At 43.1% G+C, this 22,270-nt stretch overlaps 2 protein-coding genes across 7 annotated transcripts; one reads left to right on the forward strand and one right to left on the reverse strand.

Annotated features, from left to right (window-relative positions):
- Positions 1-2,325: 2,325 nt before the first annotated feature.
- LOC120962107 (uncharacterized) lies at positions 2,326-16,364 on the reverse strand. 4 transcript variants are annotated; one of them, XM_073511346.1, is made up of 8 exons: positions 16,057-16,364; positions 15,057-15,096; positions 14,925-14,987; positions 14,788-14,850; positions 3,608-3,703; positions 3,139-3,255; positions 2,803-3,052; positions 2,382-2,719 (listed from the first exon to the last, which is right to left on the reverse strand). In XM_073511346.1, the coding sequence occupies exons 2-8, from the start codon at positions 15,060-15,062 to the stop codon at positions 2,715-2,717; spliced, it is 600 nt and encodes a 199-aa protein (XP_073367447.1). In that variant the 5' UTR covers positions 15,063-15,096; positions 16,057-16,364; the 3' UTR covers positions 2,382-2,714. The 4 variants fall into 4 exon arrangements, with proteins under 4 accessions (XP_073367449.1, XP_073367448.1, XP_073367447.1 ...); XM_073511345.1 differs by having other exon boundaries at positions 2,388-2,719; positions 2,807-3,052; XM_073511348.1 differs by lacking the exon at positions 3,139-3,255 and having other exon boundaries at positions 2,326-2,719; positions 2,807-3,052.
- A 1,718-nt stretch (positions 16,365-18,082) lies between these two features.
- LOC120962108 (uncharacterized) lies at positions 18,083-21,210 on the forward strand. 3 transcript variants are annotated; one of them, XM_045233976.2, is made up of 3 exons: positions 18,083-19,049; positions 20,701-20,797; positions 20,870-21,210. In XM_045233976.2, the coding sequence occupies exons 1-3, from the start codon at positions 18,940-18,942 to the stop codon at positions 21,203-21,205; spliced, it is 543 nt and encodes a 180-aa protein (XP_045089911.1). In that variant the 5' UTR covers positions 18,083-18,939; the 3' UTR covers positions 21,206-21,210. The 3 variants fall into 3 exon arrangements, 1 of the variants encoding a protein (XP_045089911.1); XR_012205782.1 differs by lacking the exon at positions 18,083-19,049 and adding an exon at positions 19,082-20,624; XR_005752938.3 differs by lacking the exon at positions 18,083-19,049 and adding an exon at positions 19,082-20,624 and having other exon boundaries at positions 20,701-21,210.
- Positions 21,211-22,270: the final 1,060 nt, after the last annotated feature.

The raw sequence follows: 22,270 nt of genomic DNA on the forward strand, positions 1-22,270 counted from the left end.
TACAAGATGTAATCAACACTACTGGTCACCCACAAGCACCAATCTATAGTTCCGGTAACAAGATTGAACACAAGAGATGAAGTAGGGTGTGAGAGGAGATGGTGTTCTTGAAGATTTTGATGGAGATTGCCGTCCCCAAGATGGGAGAGTTGTTGGTGATGATGATGACGATGATTTCCCCCTCCGAGAGGGAAGTTCCCCCGTCGGAACAGCTCCGCCGAAGGGCAAAAGTGCTCCTGCCCAAGTTCCGCCTCGAGGCGGCGGCGCTTCGTCCCGAAAATCCTCCTCTTCTTTTTTCTAGGTCAAAACGACCTATATACCAGAAGATGGGTACCGGAGGTGGGCCGAGGAGGCCACAACCCCCCAGGGCGCGCCAGGGGGGCCTGGCGCGCCCAGGTGGGTTGTGCCACCCTGGTGGCCCCCCTCTGGTAGTTATTTGTTCCAGTAATTCTGATTTATTCCATAAAAAATCCCCATGAAGTTTCAGCTTGTTTGGAGTTGTGCAGAATAGGTAGCCTGGCGTAGCTTTTTCAGGTCCAGATTTCCAGCTGCCGGAATTCTCCCTCTTGGTGTGTACCTTGCAAACTATGAGAGAAAATGCATTATAATTACTCCAAAAAGCATTATTATGGATAAAAACATTATAAATAACAGTAAGAAAACATGGTGCAAAATGGACGTATCACAAGTGGTTTTCAGCAAGGTAATGTCTGCAAGTGCTGAAATTGTAAGTAGCAGAGTAGTTTGATAGTAACATATTTTGTAACGAGCAAGTAATGATAGTAGTAACAAAAGTGCAGCAAGGTAGCCCAATGCTTTTGAGGCAAAGGACAGGCCAAAATGGTCTCTTATGATAAGCAAAGTGTTCTTGAGGGTACGCGGAAATTTCATCTAGTCACTTTCACCATGTTGGTTCGATTTGTGTTCGCTACTTTGATAATTTAATATGTGGGTGGACCGGTGCTTAGGTGTTGTTCTTACTTGAACAAACCTCATACTTATGATTAACCCTCCCGCAAGCATCCACAACTACGAGAAAAGTATTAAGAATAAATTCTAACCATAGCATTAAACTTTTGGATCCAATCGGTACCTTACGGAATAACGCATAAACTGGGGTTTAAGCTTCTGTCACTCTCGCAACCCATCATCTAATTGCTACTCCACAATGCATTCTCTTAGGCCCAAAGATGGTGAAGTGTCATGTAGTAGATGTTCACATGACACCACTAAGGGAATCACAACATACATACTATCAAAATATCGAACACATATCAAGTTCAGATGATTACTTGCAACATGATTTCTCCCGTGACCTCAAGAACAATAGTAACTACTCACAAACGATAATCATGCTCAAGATCAGAGGGGTATTAAATAGCATATTGGATCTAAACATATAATCTTCCACCAAATAAACCATATAGTAATCAACTACAAGATGTAATCAACACTACTAGTCACCCACAAACACCAACCTATAGTTCCGGTAACAAGATTGAACACAAGAGATGAACTAGGGTTTGAGATGAGACGGTGTTGTTGAAGAAGTTGATGGAGATTATCCTCCCCAAGATTGGAGAGTTGTTGGTGATGATGATAAAGATGATTTCCCCCTCCGAGAGGGAAGTTCCCCCAGCGGAATCGCTCCGCTGGAGGGCAAAAGTGCTCCTTCCCAAGTTCCGCCTCAAGACGGCGGCGCTCCATCCCGAAAGTCGTCTCCTTTTTTTCTAGGTCAAAATGACTTATATACCAGAAGATGGGCACCGGAGGTGGGCCGCGGTGAGCACAACCACTACTACAGGATTGATCTTTTGTAACACGTTGATGTGCTACTACAGCTTAGATATTGTGTTACTGAAGCACACAGTAACACACTTCTGTATGTGTTCCTGTAGGCTATGTTACTACGTGGTGTCTATTGTAGCACATAAGAGTTGTTCCTATATGTATTTAAATGTGTTACTAAGTATTGTTGCAACACACGCCATGTGTGTTACCGAAGGCCCTGGTAACACTTTTTTAGAACTATAGGCACACACTTTGTAACATGTTTTTCCTGGTGTAGTAACATGGTTAGTAACACGCTTTAACAAAATTGCAACACAATTATTAATGATTCGCATTAATTACAATAGGCCTTTGTAACAGGTTTGATATTTCAGCAACATATTTTCTTTATTGTAGCAATGCAACAGTAACAATTTTTTTGTATATATTGTAACATCTCTAGTGGTGATTGGTAGCCAACCTAGTAACACATTTTCCTAACTATAGTAACACGACATAGTTAGTCCAATGTGCTATTGGAACCATTTTTTATGAAATATTGTATCAATACATTTTTGTTTTTATACTTTCTCATAGTGAAAATCGATAAGCATATGACACACAGTGTATACTATATAAAAAGGCCATGGACATAAAGCTTGCATATATGCACGAGGATATAAAATATCAATATGGTCCATGCCATTCCATAGCATTTGTAACAATAAACATATAGAAGATCCATATTTTAGGGAAAAAATACATTTCTCAACCCATTAATGTAAACTATAGTATGCGAAAGATTTCCTATCACTGATACCATGTGACACCCCTATTCATGTTCAATAGAATGTGCCCCTCGAATATTTCTTGCATCAATATGTCATATTTGCATCTCGATTCCTCATGCAAAATCATCCAAATCAACTCAACCACTGAACCTCTCAATCTGCAAAAAAAAAAAATCAGTTACGACTACATTAAGTATATCATAAATTTAATTTAACAAAACCCAAGAAGTTAAACATTGACCTACACATGCTGAAGGCCAAGCAATTGTTAATCCAGAGGTGAAAGTATCGCCAATTGTCCTACAATTTTCCCTTTCCCTTACCAAGAGCTCACATTCCTCAATAGGTTGATCAACTTGCACTTCTATGAACTGCCGACCTAGCTCAACACCACCAACAATTTTTTTTGAATTGCAACCCAAAATGCTAGCACGTGCCACATGCCTTTTGTTTGGATATACTGAGGACTTCAGAATCACTTTTGTGCCAACCTGAAATGTGGTTCAAATTATAATATACAGTAATAAAAACCAATTTTGTGAATATGAATCTAGTATGAACACGCTATTTTTGTTACCTCCATGGAAGGACTACGTTTCTGCTTAGAGGACACATGGACTACAGACTTGTCTTGAGTGCTTTGTTTGTGTACTCTAGTCAAATTTCCATCCATATTCTCCCTGCTCTTTCTCATCTACAGATAAACATAAGAGGAAAAATGATTTATCCTTGTGATTTTGCGATGCAAAGTTCACAGTACATTTTATTCATCAAATATTACATGTGCCAACATCATTTTATAACCTCAGGAGAGTCCATTCCATGCAAATCAAACTTAAAATGCAGAAACTCATTCATTCAGCATTATACAAACAAATATGAGTCAATAGTATCAATATTGGATTGCACTTGAATGAGAAATCGCTAGTACAACATGATATTTTAACTCAAAGTGCGTGAATAACAAATCACGCCATCAATACTTCATATGGAAAATGTTTCCTATCACTGCCTAGGAAGCAGATTTCTCAAGAGATAACCATTACCTCTCCATAAAAAATAGGATCGAAAACAGGATGGGCTGGTGATGATGGTGCTTGATATGAGAGTTTATTGCAGCCCTCATTTTCAAGATGATGCTTCTATACAACAATGTAACACTAGTAGAAAAAGAGGCTTCCATACGCCCCCATTAGTCCCCAAAATAATCGAACCGCGACAAAAGGGGTCTTTAGTCGCGGTTCGGGAGGAGACCCGCAACCAACTATCTGGGACCCGCGACCAACTATCTGGACCCAGCGCGCTCGGTCGACAGCTGGCGGACGGGAGGGGCTTTAGTCCCGGTTGGCCTGGCCAACCGGGACTAAAGGTCCCCGAAGGCCTTCAGTCGCGGTTGGCTAGGCCAACCGGGACTAAAGGCCCATCCAGCTGGCGGACGGGAGGGGCTTTAGTCCCGGTTGGCCTGGCCAACCGGGACTAAAGGTCCCCGAAGGCCTTTAGTCGCGGTTGGCCAAGCCAACCGGGACTAAAGGCCCATCCCTATATATAGGACTCAGCTCACTTCACAATTTTCAGAAGGGGGTGGTGGGTTTGCTTTTGGTTCCTCCTATGCACACAAGGTGTTCGATGAAATGCCCGAGAGCCTGAAACAAACATGATATGAAGTGTCCGAGCCACACTTGAGCTTTCTCATTTATTTTTCCTCCGCGATCGCGGTTAGCAACTTGAACCTTTCATGTGTCATTGATAAAATATGCATGTGTGTAGTTCATTGTTTAATTTTTATTATTTCTAGCTAGTTAGTTTAACAAATGCATGATGGTTAATTATATACTTTATATAATAATAATGCAGATGAATCGGCAATGGATGTACGGTCCCCGACTCTCCGGCGAGTTCAGTACGGGTTTGAAAGATTTCCTCGTAGTGGCAAATGCGAACAAGCAGCGAGGTTTTATTATCTGTCCATGTGCTGTCTGTAAGAATCAGAAGGGTTACTCCTCCTCAAGAGAGGTTCACATGCACCTGCTTCGGCGCGGTTTCATGCGAAGTTATAGTTGTTGGACCAAGCATGGAGAAAGAGGGGTTAGAATGGAAGAAGATGAAGAAGGGGATGATATCGATGACAACTATCATGATCATTTCGATGATACTTTCATGGAGGATGATGCTGAAGGTGGGGAAGGGTTAGGTGAAGGTGAAGAAGAGGCACATGATGAGCCCGCTGATGATCTTGGTCGGACCATTGCTGATGCACGGAGACGCTGCGAAACTAACAAGGATAGGGAGAATTTGGATCGCATGTTAGAGGATCACAAAAAGTCGTTGTATCCAGGATGCGATAATAGTCTGAAAAAGCTGGGCTGCACACTGGATTTGCTAAAATGGAAGGCACAGGAAGGTGTAGGTGACTCATCATTTGAAAATTTGCTGAAAATGTTGAATAATATGTTTCCGAAGAATAACGAGTTGCCCGCCAGTACGTACGAAGCAAAGAAGGTTGTCTGCCCTCTAGGTTTAGAGGTTCTGAAGATACATGCATGCATTAACGACTGCATCCTCTACCGCGGTGAATACGAGAATTTGAATGAATGCCCTGTATGCACTGCATTGCGTTATAAGATCAGAGGCGATGACCCTGGTGACGATGTTGAGGGCGAGAAACCCAGGAAGAGGGTTCCCGCCAAGGTGATGTGGTATGCTCCTATAATACCACGGTTGAAACGTCTGTTCAGGAATGAAAAGCATGCCAAGTCGTTGCGATGGCACAAAGAGGACCGTAAGTCCGACGGGGAGTTGAGGCACACCGCTGATGGAACGCAAAGGAGAAAGATCGACAGAGTGTTCAAAGATTTTGCAGCTGACGCAAGGAACATAAGATTTGGTCTAAGTACTGATGGCATGAATCCTTTTGGCGAGCAGAGCTCCAGCCATAGCACCTGGCCCGTGACTCTATGCATCTACAACCTTCCTCCTTGGTTGTGCATGAAGCGGAAGTTCATTATGATGCCAGTGCTCATCCAAGGCCCTAAGCAACCCGGCAACGACATCGATGTGTACCTAAGGCCATTAGTTGAAGAACTCTTACAGTTGTGGGCCAGACCTGGTGTACGTGTCTGGAATGAGCACAAAGGAGAGGAATTTGACCTACGAGCGTTGCTTTTTGTAACCATCAACAATTGGCCTGCTCTCAGTAACCTTTCGGGACAGACAAATAAGGGATACAATGCATGCACGCACTGCTTACATGAGACTGAAAGTGTACGTTTGGTTAATTGTAAGAAGAACGTGTACCTGGGTCATCGTCGATTTCTTCCCCGAAATCATAACGTAAGAAAGAAAGGCAAGCATTTCAACAGCAAGGCAGATCACCGGCCGAAGCCTGCGGAACGTACTGGTGCTGAGATATTTGATATGGTCAAGGATTTGAAAGTCATCTTTGGAAAGGGTCCTGGTGGACAATCAGTTCCGCGGGGAGTTGACGGGCATGCACCCATGTGGAAGAAGAAATCTATATTTTGGGAGCTAGAATATTGGAAAGTCCTAGATGTCCGCTCTGCAATCGACGTGATGCATGTTATGAAGAATATTTGCGTGAACCTGCTAAGCTTCTTGGGCGTGTATGGGAAGACAAATGATACAAAGGAAGCATGGCAGGACCAGCAACCTTTGAAAGACCCAGATGACCGGCATCCGGAATGGTTTCAAGGTCGTGCCAGCTACGCTCTTACCAAAGAAGAGAAGGTCATTTTTTTTGAATGCCTGAGCAGTATGAAGGTCCCGTCTGGCTTCTCGTCGAATATAAAGGGAATAATAAACATGGCGGAGAAAAAGTTCCAAAACCTGAAGTCTCACGACTGCCACGTGATTATGATGCAATTGCTTCCGATTGCTTTGAGGGGGCTCCTACCGGAAAATGTTCGAGTAGCCATTGTGAAGCTATGTGCATTCCTCAATGCAATCTCTCAGAAGGTAATCAATCCAGAAGATCTACCACGGTTACAGAACGATGTGGTCCAATGCCTTGTCAGTTTCGAGTTGGTGTTCCGACCATCCTTCTTCGATATTATGACGCACCTCCTGCTCCACCTAGTCGAAGAGATTTCCATTCTCGGTCCTGTATTTCTACACAATATGTTCCCCTTTGAGAGGTTCATGGGAGTATTAAAGAAATATGTTCGTAACCGTGCTAGGCCAGAAGGAAGCATCGTCAAGGGCTATGGAAATGAGAAGGTAATTGAGTTCTGTATTGACTATGTTCCTGACCTTAAGCCGATTGGTATTCCTCAATCGCGGCACGAGGGGAGACTAAGTGGAAAAGGCAAGATCGGAAGGAAATCCACGATATGTATGGACGGTCATTCTATGACTGAAGCACACCACACAGTTCTGCAAAATTCCAGCTTTGTGGCTCCGTACTTCGAGCAACACAAGAATATTTCACGCTCGGACAACCCGGGGAAGCCTGAATCCTGGATTAGAAAGGCCCACATGGAGACTTTCGGCAGTTGGTTGCGAAAACATTTAATGAATGACAATGATGTTGGAGATCAGCTGTACATGTTGGCCAACAAACCATCTTCGACTATAACGATTTTCCAAGGGTACGAGATAAATGGGAATACATTTTACACCATCGCCCAAGATAAAAAGAGCACCAACCAAAACAGTGGTGTCCGCTTTGATGCAGCAACCGAGAATGGGCGAAAGGTCACATATTATGGTTACATAGAGGAGATATGGGAACTTGACTATGGACCCTCCTTTAAGGTCCCTTTGTTCCGGTGCAAACGGTTCAAGCTAACAGGAGGTGGGGTAAAGGTGGACGAGCAATACGGAATGACAATGGTGGATTTCAACAATCTTGGTTACCTTGACGAACCATTCGTCCTTGCCAAAGATGTCGCTCAGGTTTTTTATTTGAAGGACATGAGTAGCAAACCGAGGAAACGGAAAGATAAGAAAACGATCAGTACATCATGCGATGATCCAAAGCGCCACATTGTTCTTTCAGGGAAAAGAAACATCATGGGAGTGGAGGACAAGACAGACATGTCAGAAGATTATAATATGTTTGGTGAAATTCCGCCCTTCAAAGTGAACACTGACCCAAGGATTAAGTTAAATGATGAGGATGCTCCATGGATACGGCACAATCGTAAGCAAGCAGGGACACAAGGGAAGAATTGATGTGTAATAATTTATTGTACCAAACTTTGTATTTGGTCGATGAATTGAATGATGTATCAAACCTTTTGTCAAACCTTCAAGGGATCGATGAACTGAATTTTTTGATATATTATTTGTATTTTTAAGATTTTAAAATGAATTAGTTTTATTTTTCTGATTTTTTTGATATATAATTGTATTTTTAAGATTTTAAAATGAATTAGTTTTATTTTTCTGATTTTTTTGATATATAATTGTATTTTTAAGATTTTAAAATGAATTACAAACAAAATAATATAAACTTTAATAAAATATATAAGTACAAACAAAATAAAATAAATTTTAATAACATAAATAAAATTTATGACACTAAAATTATCAAAGTATTTTCTGTTCAAAACATTATAAGCAACCTCTGGTATTTTTGAAACTAAAATTATATAAAATTGATTCAACTAAAAATATCGAAGTATTTTCTGTCAAAATCATTGAAAGCTAAAAGAATTTTCATAAAGAACTTTTTTTCTTAGAAACTTTAATAGCAAAAATAATTATCATAAAGTAAAATAAATAAGTAATTAGAAACAAAATAAAATAAAATAAATAAGTTTTTTGTTGTAAGTAGAAACAAAACAAAATAAATAAAGCAAAAAAGAAAACAAAAAACAGGCAAAAAATAAAAAATATGCCACCTACTGGGCCACCACGGCCTGAATACGACTAGAAACCCATCGATGGGCCAGGATTCAGGCCCGCAGAAGGCCCAGTAGGCCCATCAGGCATAGCAGTCACAGTTAGGCCCGTAAGCCTGCAATGGAGAGGAGCTCAAGAGGGGAGCGGCAGTGGGGCTTATAAACCACTGCGCGCCCCTCTCAACTAGCGAGGTGGGACTAAACTAGCGAGGGGAGCGGCAGTGGTAGCAGCACAATGCCTTTAGTCGCGGTTGGGGAGGCGGACCGCGACTAAAGGGTACCCTTTAGTCGCGGTTGTTGTCCCCAACTGCGACTAAAGGGTCTTTCTGCGCGGGAACGAAAGCGGCGCCAAAACCCTTTAGTCCCGGTTGGGGAGGCGGACCGCGACTAAAGGTAACCTTTAGTCGCGGTTGGTGTGGCCAACCGCGACTAAAGGGTACCATTAGTCGCGGTCCGCCTCCCGAACCGGGACTAAAGGGTTTTCTATATATACTGCACTTAACAGTTTCCGCCACTTCCCATTCTCCTCTCTCGACGCCGAAGGCCTACCCCGACGCCGATCGCCGCCCGACGCCGACGCCGACGCCGAAGCCCTGCGCGCCACCGCCCCCGTCCCCAGTGAGCGTCGCCGCCGCCCGTGCCCTGCCCTTAGCGCTCCGCCGCCGCCGCAGCGTGCCCGTGGCCCTTGCCCGCCCTTGCCCGCCGCCCGCCGCCCACCGCCCGACGCCCTGCCGCCCGCCGCCCGCCGTCCGCTGCCCCTGCCTGCCGTCCTCCGCGCGCCGGCAGAAGAAGAAGGAAGAAGAAAAAGGAAGAAGAAGAAGAAAGAAAAAGGAAAAAGGAAGAAGAAGAAAGAAAGAAGAAGAAAACAAAAGAAAAACAGAAGAAAAACAAGAAAAAGGAAGGAAAAAGGAAGAAAAAAAAAGAAAAGAAAAGAAAAGAAAAAGGAAGAAGAAAGCAAAAAAGAAAACAAAAGAAAACACAAGAAAAACAAACAGAAGAAAAAAGGAAAAAGGAAAAAAGAAAACACAAGAAAAACAAACTGAAGAAAAAAACAGAAGAAAAACAAAAGAAAACAAAAGGAAAAAAGGAAGAAAAAAGGAAAAAAGGAAGAAAAACAAAAGAAAACAAAAGAAAACAAAAGAAAACAGAAGAAAAAGGAAGAAGAAAAAAAGAAGAAAGAAAAAGGAAGAAGAAAAAAATGAAAACCAAATGAAAACCAAAAGAAAGAAGAAAGAAAAAGGAAGAAGAAAAAAATGAAAACACAATGAAAGAAGAAAGAAAAAGGAAGAAGAAAAAAAGAAGAAGAAAGGAAGAAGAAAGGAAGAAGAAGAAAGAAAGAAGAAAGAAAAAGGAAGAAGAAAAAAGGAAGAAGAAAAAAAGAAGAAAGAAAAAGGAAGAAGAAAAAAGGAAGAAGAAAGAAAAAGGAAGAAGAAAAAAAAGAAAACAAAACAAAAGAAACCAAATGAAAACCAAAAAGAAAAAGAAAGAAAACCAAATGAAAACCAAAAGAAAGAAGAAAAAAAAAGGAAGAAGAAAAAAAGAAGAAAGAAAAAGGAAGAAAAAGGAAGAAGAAAAAAAGAAGAAAGAAAAAGGAAGAAGAAAAAAATGAAAACGAAATGAAAACCAAATGAAACCAAAAGAAAGAAGAAAGAAAAAGGAAGAAGAAAAAAAAAGAAGAAAGGAAGAAGAATGGAAGAAGAAGAAAGAAAGAAGAAAGAAAAAGGAAGAAGAAGAAAGAAAGAAGAAAGAGGAAGAAGAAAGGAAGAAGAAGAAAAAAAGAAGAAAAAAGGAAGAAGAAAGAACCAAATGAAAACCAAAAAGAAAAACAAAGAAAACAAAACAAAATACTTGGCAGTGCTTAATAATCTTATTTTTTTAATTCCTCCTCCTGTATGTCCCCTTAATCTTATTTTTTAATTCCTTTATACTTAAAGAATTTTTACTACATGCAGGAGTGACATATGGCGGACGATAGAACAGAGCCGCTTAGGGATCCGGAGGCTGAACGTTATCTAATGGGCATCATCAACAACGAGATTCCTTATGTGCCGGGCTCAGAATATGAGCAAGAAGAGGATGTAGTCTCTTCTTTTCTGAACCTTGAAGGTGGAACAGAGATTGTCGATGATCAAGAAGGTGAAGGAACGGACATTGTCGACGGAGGTCAACCGTCAACAAACGACGATCTCGAATTGCAAGTAGCAACCACCTCCGGCGAGGTATATATATACATTGAGCCTCTCGTGATACAAACTTACTGAAATATGAATACATATGTATTAACGCGCGCGACTCTCTTTCTTTTTTTAGCCCTCCGGATCGAGTACAACAAAGCGTGGCAAATCGAAGGCGATGAAAACAGGAGAAACATATGCCATTGAGTTTGTAAGTGAAACCGGCAAGCCCCTACAGCACACCTCAAAGTTTATCAACCAATGCGGAGTCGTTGTTAGAGACAACGTCCCGATCACCGTCCAGGAATGGAAGGAGCCAAAGAAGGCACGTATTGGTTTCAGTTTTGTCGACAAGAGAACGAAAAAGGATTGCTGGAGAAAGCTTATGGAACATTTCATTCTACCTCCGGAATACAACAAAGTCGATGAATTCGGTAACGAGGTTCCGGGTGGACGTCAGAGGAGGAGGCTAGTTAAAGAGTTCGCTCTTCAGAAGATGGGCGAAGCATTCCGGAACTTCAAGAAAAATTTAACCCGTGACTATGTCAACAAGGCCAAGACTCCGGATTTCAATGGACAACATGAGAAACTGAAAGATTATTGGCCAGAATTTGTGAGGCAAAAGCAATCGGAGCATTTCAAGGAAATATCGAAAAAAAATAAGGATAATGCGAGTAAGAAAAAGTTCCATCATATTATGGGGCCAGGAGGATACCGCCTTTCGGAGCCTAGGTGGCAGAAGATGGAGGAGGACCTGAGGGTGCGAGGAATCCCTCTAGGTACAGAGGGATGGGACCCAAGGGCCAAAAGCTGGTGGTACGGACATGGGGGATCGCTAGACCCGGAGACAGGGGTGTGTGTTCACCGGCAAAGACAGTTTGCTCCCACCCAAGCCCTTATTGACGCAATGACCCAAGCTCAAGAGGGCTTGATCAAGTTCAACAGAGAGAAAGACGCACTGACAACAGCCCTCGGGAATGATGAACACGGAGGACGTGTACGAGGCAAAGGCAAAGTTCCGTGGAAAGCAGGGTTTTCCCAGGACAATGACCTGTACTGTTACAGAAGCCGTAAGAGAAAGACGGACCGGGATGCAGATCTTATGACGAAGTTTGCATCGGAACTCCATGAGTTGAAGCAGACCATGCATGAACTAGTAAAAGAAAAATCGGCTGCAGGGCCGCTTGAAGATCATGAAGCGGATCGCGGAAGCCAGCAGCGGAGAAGCAGCGTGGCTTCCACGGATGCCCCGCCTGGTGCTAGTGCACCGATGATCGAGATTCGTGCACCGGAGCCTCACTACCCCGTGGATGATGTAAAGGAGATGAAAGAATGTGATCTGCATTATCCCGTGGGGAACGTTTCCACGAAGGTAGCTAGCGTCAGTGCTTTACCCTGTACACCTGGAGCACTCCACCACAACAACCCCATTGCATATAGCTATGCTCGTGTCACGGTGGAAGACATAGTCCAAGGGTTTGAGGACCTGGAGATTGACAAACCTACACCCGAAGGGGAGAGAAGACTTGGAGATGTCAAGCGCCAGTTCATTCTATGGAAAAAGAAGTACATAGTGTTTCCAGGCGAGGCGCCAAGGCTAGCAAGTCCACCCCCCTCCGATGGTGGTGGTGGTGGTGGTGGTGGCGGTGGTGGCGGTGGTGGTGGTCGTGGTGGTTCACCTACACCTCCTTCACGCCATTCGACGCCGTCCCCCGATCCACAACCTCCGGCGGGTACGACGCCCCCCAATCCTCCTCCGGCGGGTACGACGCCCCCCAATCCTCCTCCGGCGGGTACGACGCCCCCCAATCCACCTCCGGCGAAGAAGCAAAAGCAGGCGGACAGCAAGGAAACCCGCTCCTGGACTATTAACCCGGACCCTTATGTACCTAAGACCACAAGGGTACCGGAGCCATCACTGAAGCCTCTCCTCCCAAGGCCTGGGGAACTTAGTGAAGCTGAAACCAAATTGGCCGCGTCTGCTGATTATGAGAAATGGAAGGCGGATATGAAGGCGATAAAAGAGCCTGAGCCCAAGCAAGTATTCACTGAGAAGCAAAAGAAGTGGGCTAAGGATTTTTTGACGACACCGTCCCAAGCCGAGCTGAATATGCCTGACGACTATGGACATGAACTTCGTAGGCAAGCAAAAATATTGAAGGAGGAGAAAGAAGAAAGTAAAAAAAGCGGGAAACAAGTTGACCAGCTCGGGATGCAGAAGAAACAATCGATCCCCCCGCTCATAGTGAAAGCCGGTCCGGAAGAGGACCCCGAGATCATAGCAGCTGCGGCAGCACTTGGATTGATTGTAGCGAGTGCCATGAAACAAGCGTCCGAGATGGGTTTGACTCTTCGTGCCTTCTTAGGCCTTGAGGATGCGCCAGTATGTGAGATAGCATTACAATATGTGCGGAATGGGCCTCTCGTCGAGCCTGCGCGGGAGAAGAGTCTACCGCCACAAATGCGAAATCTGCTACGTTGGTACAAGCAATTCATAACATGGGCCGACAAAGAATATATTTATGCGGATGTTACAGAGGAGCATCACACCAAACGGTACTCTGTACAAGTTCATATGAGTGAATTGTTCCAGTTGTTCAATCTGCGCGACCTCGACAAATCTATGCTGAGTTGCTACGTTCTGTAAGTGATTTATTTCTACCTCATCTCGTTCTTCATTGCCTGCACTATATATATATATATATATATATATATATATATATATATATATATATATATATATTCTCCTAACTATATTGTTGCGTACGCTATTATGCAGATTGAAGATTTGGGAATGCAAAATAAGAAACATCCATGATGTTGGGTTCATTGACCCACATATCGTTAATGGACATGTGTTACAATATCACCCCGAAGACGTGGAGAAAGACTTGTACAAGTTTCTTAGAAAGCATCAACTCAAAAGTCATATTCTATTTCCTTACCATTTTGGGTGAGTGTTTCTCTCTTGTGCCCATTCTCTTTTGTTTACTCCATGCATGGTATGTCTAATCGATGAGTTATGCATGACTGTGCATGTAACGTGTCCGCAGGTTCCACTGGATTCTGCTAAATATTGAACTTCACACCTCCAGAGTTCTAATCATGGACTCTATGGATTCGGATCCAAAGCGTTGGGCCGACATGAGAAAAATGCTGCAAAAGTAATTATTTTCAATCATTTGAGCTCTATATCGATCGGTCTTTTTCGTTCATTTCCTAATATCAAGTAACTAATAACTCCCTTGTTCATTTAATTTTCTTTGCCCTGTAGGGTTTGGAGACGGTTCTCAGAAGAAATTGTCGGTGAATTCAAACATGAGCTAGATTTCAGAAGGTTAGTTAATGTGGATAAGCAGCCACCGGGGACCAATCTATGTGGATACTATGTTTGTGAGAACATCCGGAGACTAACCTCTGAGCGGAAGGCATCGGATAGCGTGCGGAACGCGACGGATAACTTGCGGAGGAGGCTTAGTCTAGAAGCTCGCTTCCGACCAATTCAAGATGAATTAGCAGGATTTTTCTTCAGGGAAGTCATCAATCCTAAAGGAGAACACTATACCGAGGACGCAGACATTTATATGCATACCCGAGATTGAAACTTGTTCGAAGTTGTATATGGTCCTCCATCCTAATTGTGTATGGAAACTTGTTCGAAGTTGTATATATGGTCACCCGAGATTGAATATATATTATATATTCCTCTTGAATTCTTCTTGTTTGAAATTTCATATGCATGTATATAGTATCGTATAATATGTGTACTGAAACTTCATCAAAATTAAAACAAAACACAAAATAAAATATAAAAGAAATAAAACACTACAAATTAAAAAGAAACCAGGTTTAGGGGGGCTAAAACCCTAAACCTGCGGACGAGGCCTTTAGTCCCGGTTAGCCACGAGAACCGGGACTAAAGGTCCTCCGCCCCGACGGACCCCTGGCGGCCACGTGGACGGGCCTTTAGTCCCGGTCAGCCACGAGAACCGGGACTAAAGCCTTTAGTCGCGGTTCGTAAGTGGCGCGACTAAAGGGGGGGTCTTTAGTCGCGCATATTTAGTCCCGGTTGCACAGCCGGGACTAAAGGCTGTTGCGAACCGGGACTAAAGGGCTTTTTTTCTACCAGTGTAAGTACATTAATAAGTTGTAGTCTATCCTTTATAGCATGAGTAACAAGAAGATTCTAACCTGTTTGCCTGACAGAATGTCATTATCTTCGTGCGTGCCATGTCGATGTGGGTGAGTTTTATTCTGCATTTTACATGAATAGGCATTAATTCGTTATTAGACACTTATAAAGTGTAGTAATAAATAAACAAATTTACCATTGTTGTATCTCTGGGTTTGATCACTATGTATTCTGCATTGGGTCCATTGGCATGAACTCTCTACAAAATGAAATATTTATAAAGAGGAGCTGAAAATGAACTAACACATGTCGAATATATTGACAATACCTTCATAGGACAGGCTAATTTTCCAATTTTCCACAGCCATCTACAATGACATATTGTTGTTAAAATCTAGGATTTATTCATACAGAATTGGAGGAAAATTACATGATAATATGTAAGTGTTTTACACGATGGAGGATACAATATACTGCTGGTCAAGCCACCACCAAGGTTGTTATTTCTCTGACCAAGCTTAGTTTTAGTACACAGTGCACATACTGACTTCCTAAATCAAGGGTATAAACTGAATACTGACTGTATAAGATGTACTATGAATTTCAGGGTACATAAATTTTAAAAATCAGTACTAATCAGAGTTCAGAGTACAAGATCTTTGGCCCCAATCTAACTACTGCATATATCAATAATAATCAGAGTTCAGAGTACAAGATCTTTGGTCCCAATTTTTGTCTAAGTACTGCATATATCAGTACTACTCTGAGTACTATGCATTTCAGAGTACTGATCTCAGAGTACTATCAGTACTCTACAAGATATACTATGAATTTCGGAGTACAAGATCTGGGGCCCCTAATATTGTATAACTACTGCATATATCAGTACTAATCAGGGGTTTACAGCCTACAAAATCAGGGAGTTAATGACTGAAACCTTAAACTGCAAAAGGGGGGAAAAGCAGCCAACATCTCACGTATATATAGATGCTAAGGTCAATGGTAATATTGCCAGCATTCATGTTGAGAATACTAATGTGATAGGCTTGTAGCACACAAAACTGCAGAGGAATAAAAAAAATTCAGAGAACATGGTACTACTTCTGCAGTGCACAAAAACCAGACTATAAGTCGTATCTCAGTTTAACATAGTGACTAATGATTACAGCCCATCCTCCATTCTTATCCTAAATTAACCACAGGTTGATTTACTGCCTGGTACGCACAAACCTAATACCAGATTCAGAGAGGAAAACAAAGGGAGGAGGAAAGGGAATCAGTCAGGCATAGAAGGGAGAAAGCAACGAAATGGGAGTTTAGATCGATACCAGCCGCGAGAATGGTGTAGTCCTTCTGGATTTAGTTCCAGAGTTGAGGATCGACGATGTCGTTGCCACAACGATGCAAACCACTGAGGCAGATCTGGGCAGCGATGGTTTCAATCGGGCGTTGACGGACGGGCAGGCGCGTGGGTAGCCGCTGACAGGTGGCGTCGGATGAGGATGCAGCGAGCGTTGGAGGGGCGGCGAGGTGGCCCCTGAGGGGCGGCGACGGAGGCCGCCGAGGTGTGGCTTTGAGGGCGGCGCGAATGATGCAGATGGGATTAGCGATCTAATTTATTTAGCGCTTTGTTAGTTAACCGGGGGGAAAATTAAGCGGGACTAAATGGGGAGCTCTGGAGGAAATTTTTGTCCATCGAGAAGTGGAGGAGGGAAATTGAGATCTGGAGGAATTTTTTGCGGGAATAATCCGGAGACTGTTTGGCAAAAAAAATTGTTTGGAGAAAAAATATTAGATCTATAAATAATTCGAGAAATGTTTAAAATGGAAAGAATGGAGCATATTTTGTATTTATTTCATTACTGGGAAGGAAATAATATATAGTTATAAATAGTAATTTCTTTATGAAGTGAATATAACAATATAATTTTGTGAATTTGTATAGCAAACGTGGTAAAAAACAATTACTTACCTTCATTCGTACTGCCACAAGTCCGGCGACTCCGAGGTGGTGGACTGGTGGTGCGCCTCGATTGACGCCTCCTGATATGGATGTTGCGGATGTTGCGTGCCCACGCCGCCTGTGGAGTCCAACGACCTGGCCGGGAAAAAGAGATTCATGTACGTGCGAGGAATTGATTGATGATCCGTCATTGACTGTAGAGGGAGGTCGATTGAGGAGGGAAGCCCCCGCGCCTGCTGCAATGTGAGAAGACAGGTGAAGTACAGGTGCTCCCAAGGGACTCCGGCGGCGAGAGAGCAAGCAACCTCCGAACGACGTGACGTGCACGCATATATAATGATCTGACCTATTCGCTTCGCCTCCTGTATCCTCAGAACAAAGAGATGCTCCTCGCAATAGTGGCACCGGCGGTGTCCAGCAGAGAGATGCACTTTCCCACCATCTATGGTAAGGCAACATGAGAGACAAGTGAGTTTGTGGAGTCACGCCTTTGCAGGGAGTGATGAGAGTAGTGCTCTCTTCTAGAGTACCACGGGGAAAGGTATTTGCAATCAGAACCGATGATTGCTTTATATTCACCAAGTTGTGTTTGTGATTTAATTGATGGAATAGAAATAAGGCACTGAGACGACTACAAGCACTGAAGCGAGTCGAAGGTGCACCGCTGTCATCGCCTCTCCCTCGTCGGAGCAGGTCAAACCTTGTTGTAGTAGACAGTCGGGAAGTCGTCGTGCTAAGGTCCCATGAAACCAACACACCAGAAATCCACACGTCCACTGACGATGCTAGACGCATCAACGGAATGAGGACTAGACGGGGAGACCTTTATTCCATCTTCAGGGAGCCACCACCGTCTTGCTTTCCCGAGTAAGACACAAACCCTAACAAAACTCGAAAAAAGATCTAAAAATGGAGCCCTACCACCGCCAAGGGTCGGGATCCACTCCGCCCCATGACCCTAAGGCCACCGGAGACGGGGTGGACCGGCGCTGGTGGGAGGTAGAGGAACCCTAACTTTTTAGGGAGTGGGCGACTGGCTAGGTCGTACACGGGTAGTTGAAACCAATGATTTGCTCTGAACTGACCGGTTCACTTCAATCACCACAAATACCCCCCCCCCCCCAAAACTGAGAAAAGGTTGTGGTAGGCATCAACTGGCTAGTACCACCCCTGGATCAGCTGTGTGATTTTAAGTGTTATTCAAGTGAAAACTAACTGTTCTATTTTGATCAATTTCCCTATAAAGGATAGGTTAGAGATCTGTCGACTAGAAGCTGTTTTTGGATCGGGTGATTCATTTTTGAGTCGTCTAATGCAAAATCAACGCCCAGATGGCATTGTACAACATCCTACCTTTGTTGTTCATCTTCTTCATCAAACCGCCCCACAGACCCTTGGTCGAATCACTAGCCTCTCTCGCCCGCGGTGCTCCCATGCCAGCCTCGCAGCCCCGGCCTCCCCTCACCACCGTCCCCGGCCATCCCTTCGCCGACTATCGCGCACTACACTTGTTCCTGGCCGAGGTCTTGTCGGTGTCTCCATGCCTCGCTATAGCTTGCCCCGGTGCCGCAGTCGACTACCTTGGTGCTTCGCCGCGCGTCCGTCTTCCTTTCCATGAGATTCGACCGACCCAAATCCATTTTTTAGGCAACTTATACTTAAATAAATATACTTGCTTGTAATACAATTTGGTCCCAATTGATTACTTATGTGCGATTGGCATGTACACGAGCCGCCAATACAAGAACGCGTGCATACATGATAAAAGACAGCTGCTATAGGGATAAGAAACCTATTTTTGACACGTACGGGATATAAGAAACTTGTAGAGAAAAGACGTGGCAACAAGTTTTGGGAGGTGGGCACACGCACGCACGATAAGAGTTGGACGTCTCCTGCGCGACCTACACGAAGCTTCAAATCAGCCGGTTGAATTATGTAAATATTAATTTCCCAAAAAGAAAACACCAAAAGAATTCTAACCTTTATCAATTCGTTCCTCATCTCTTGCCTCGACCCCCTGTTCCGCCGCCGCCCGACCTGAGCGCTGGCCGCATCGCCGCCACAGAGAGGTCGTGCCGCCGCCGCTCGAGTCCACACGAAGCGTCGCATCCGCTCGATTCCATACCTCCACGGCTCCACCGGCCGCTCTAGTCCACAGCCCACCCCGCCTCCTATCGGCGCTCGAATCCACTCGTCGACCGGCCGCAGGAGCCGCCGCCCGATTCCACAGAAGGAAGACAGGGAGATGGCGGGAGCGCAGGACATCGCCTCCGCCCGACCATTACCTTTAACGCTGCTTCTCCACAATCTGGCGGCGGGGGTCGTTGCTTCTCTACGTCGTCAGCGCCAGCTAAGGTTTGAGAGCTCGAGATTCAGAACTCCCTGCTGTGCCTCTCATTTAATTTTTTTCTTTAAAGGAACACACGGCGCGTTCCGTTACATAATAGTACTGGGTATATCGCTAGTTCATAATGTTCAGAATTCGGAATTCCATTGCCTTCACACAGTGCCAATCGTGCTTCCCATAACTTGTGAAAAACTCAATGCCTTGTTGTGCTGTTAGAGCTGCAAATGAAATCTTGCACTTAGAACGTTGTGAGTCACAACGCATACTGCAGAATATGATGTCCACTTTGCCTTAGCTCAGTATTACAAAAGTATTAAGAAATCAATATGCATGATTCAACATTATCATTTGGATCAGGATGTATTCCTGAGAACCCCAATCCTCTGTCTGCAACCATCAGAACCGACAATTTTATTACCTCTGTCATAAAAGGCACAACCATGTATTTCACGTTGAGGCCATTAGTGCGAAATTAATTCCGTATTATAATAAATTAGCTATTAAAGTACTGATGGTTCAATACAATTTCAACCTTTTAGCATTATAATAAATTCACTAATGACATTTGCTACTTTAACACAGCGAGTCGACGGATCTAACAACCATTAAAAAGTTACTCAGTTCTCGTAGACCAAGTGCAGACTACTTGGCTGGCATAGATGGTTTTCTTCATTTTGCATACACTGGAAAAAGTTCAGATACCAAGATCCATTGTCCATGCGTTAGATGTGTCAATAGGAACTTGTTGAAGCGAAACACCGTATATGATCATTTGGTGTGTAATGGAATGCTACTTGGATACACAGTTTGGGGTTGTCATGGTGAAACTGCAGGATACATCTCCTCTAACAAACGAAAAAGGTCAAAACAGGAAGGCATAAACTCTAATATGCGCCAGCTAGTCCATGATGTTTTCGGGAACATAGATAATGGGTCTCAAGTGAATGACTTCGATGACCCAAACCCTCCAGAACATGGACCAGATCCTGAAACCCAAGCTTTTTATGACTTGTTGAGAGATGCAGATGTACCTTTGTGGAATGGGTGTCAACTATCAGAACTTTCTTTCCTTGTGCTTCTGTTCAACATAAAATTCACTAACAAGTGGAGTAATAAATCTATAAATGATTTGCTAGCAGTTCTGCAGCAAGCAATTCCAAATGGTAAGAATTTACCTGGAACTTTTGCTGAGGCCAAGAAGATCATTGGAAAGCTTGGGCTTAGTTATGAGAGAATTCATGTTTGTGAAAAAGATTATCAGCTTTTTTGGAAAGAGAAGGCTAATGATGACTTTTGCTCGGTATGTGGAGCATCAAGGTGCAAAAACAAACCTGATAAAACCATGCTAATTAACAACGAAAGGAAAAAAGCAACCCCGAAGAAGGTGCTCTGGTACTTCCCTATTAAGCCAAGGCTTAAGAGGAGTGGGTTGGGCATCATGATATTGCACATGGATCAAGATTATTTCCTCATTCTGGCAATCCACTTGGAAAGCCTAGGAATTATGTACGGAGCGGTGTGGCAAAAGTACAGGCACATAGATATGTCTTGTTCAATTGCTCTGATGTGAATTCATACCTTAGGTAATATCTCATGCTTATAAATTGTCTTAGTTACCCTTTTCCCCTACTTTACCTCTGTCTATGAATTACTTTGCAGAGCTCATGCTGATGAGATCACTAATGGACGCAATTTAAACCCTGATGTTGTCGAGAGGATTCAAAATGATAAGTTCCACGAATGGATCCAAGCTCATGTAAGTGCCATATTTTGCATATACTATACACGTATCACTACATTTAGTTGTAATCGAATTCTAAATATTCAGATAAAGAAATTGGAGAAGGAAAATGGCATCCACAACATTGAAAAGGATATTAGATTGCTCGCCCGCGGCCCAGTTAATGCAGCCAAAATATATTGCGCTTTCAACTCCCGAGGCTACCATTTTACGCCTAAACGCTTGGATAAAGAGACACAAAATAGTGGAGTCATGGTAACTGCAAAAACAGCTAGTTATGATTCAGCACGTGATGCCAATCCTGTTTTACATGATGTGACGTACTACGGGAGGGTAATTGATATTGTCGAGCTAAACTACTCTGGACAGTTTTCAGTGGTGTTGTTTAAATGTGGATGGGTTGATGTGTTCTCAGAAACATGAATGAAAAAAGACAAGTACGGTTACATCTACTTCTCACATCTAATACACAAAGGAGAAAAGATTGAGCGTGAGCCTTTTATTTTCCCTAACCAGGCTAATCAAGTGTTCTATGTGGAAGATGAATTGAATCCAGGTTGGTCTGTGGTAATGAAGTTGCCAAAGCCTAGAGATGTATATGACTTAGGCAACTTGGAATGGGAAGCGCAGACAGAAAATGAGCCATTCCATGTTTCACAGCTTGGAGAGATTTTGAAGAGAAAGAACAATGAACAACATTGGGTTAGAACAGACGTTGAGGGGACAATAGTGGATGCTAATAATGCTTTGAGCAACGAAGAATAGTTGAGGTTAGTAGCAATATTCAATTTGCAAGATCTGTTTTTTACCTCTAATATAATTTGTTGTTCAATCTTTCTGTTCTTCAATTATGTTTTTGTGCGTTCTTTCTTTTATGCTGGGTTGAAACTTTCATATCAGATATGAAATTTTAGTGATAAAAGTAGCACAAAATGTCTCTTCTATTTTCTTGTTCATGTTTTGAATTATTTTGGCTGCATGCTTCAGGTTCAGACTGCATGCTACATGGAGGCATGGAGGGGGTGGTCGGCTGTGTGCTTTGTGTTGGTACAAAACAGCCTACTATTTTTTGCTTGCTGGCTTTCGGCTGACTACTTGACCAACTTGCTTGATGATATACTGCTGTGTGAGACCATGTGTTGGCCAAAACTTAGTATACTCTTATATTCATGCTTGGTAATTCGGTCAGCTGCGACACCACGTGCTTGTTTGGAACATCATTTTGTACTTTGGTCAACAACAGTTCAGAATTGAGATACACGCATCTTGTTTGGAACTTTATTTTGTACTTTGGTTAACAATTTAGAATTGGCATACTCTTGCAGATGTTCAAAAATCCTGTTTTCGGATCACATGTTGCCATTTTTTCTAGTCTGAATCTATGCTGAAGCAGTATGAAAGTGTTAGTTTCTCTACATATACTTCACTTGCTGATGATTAGATTAGATGGTTAATAGTCTAGACTCTCATGTGCAAGATGACAGTTCA

Source organism: Aegilops tauschii, chromosome 3 (assembly GCF_002575655.3).
Source record: "Aegilops tauschii subsp. strangulata cultivar AL8/78 chromosome 3, Aet v6.0, whole genome shotgun sequence".
Taxonomy (NCBI): domain Eukaryota; kingdom Viridiplantae; phylum Streptophyta; class Magnoliopsida; order Poales; family Poaceae; genus Aegilops; species Aegilops tauschii.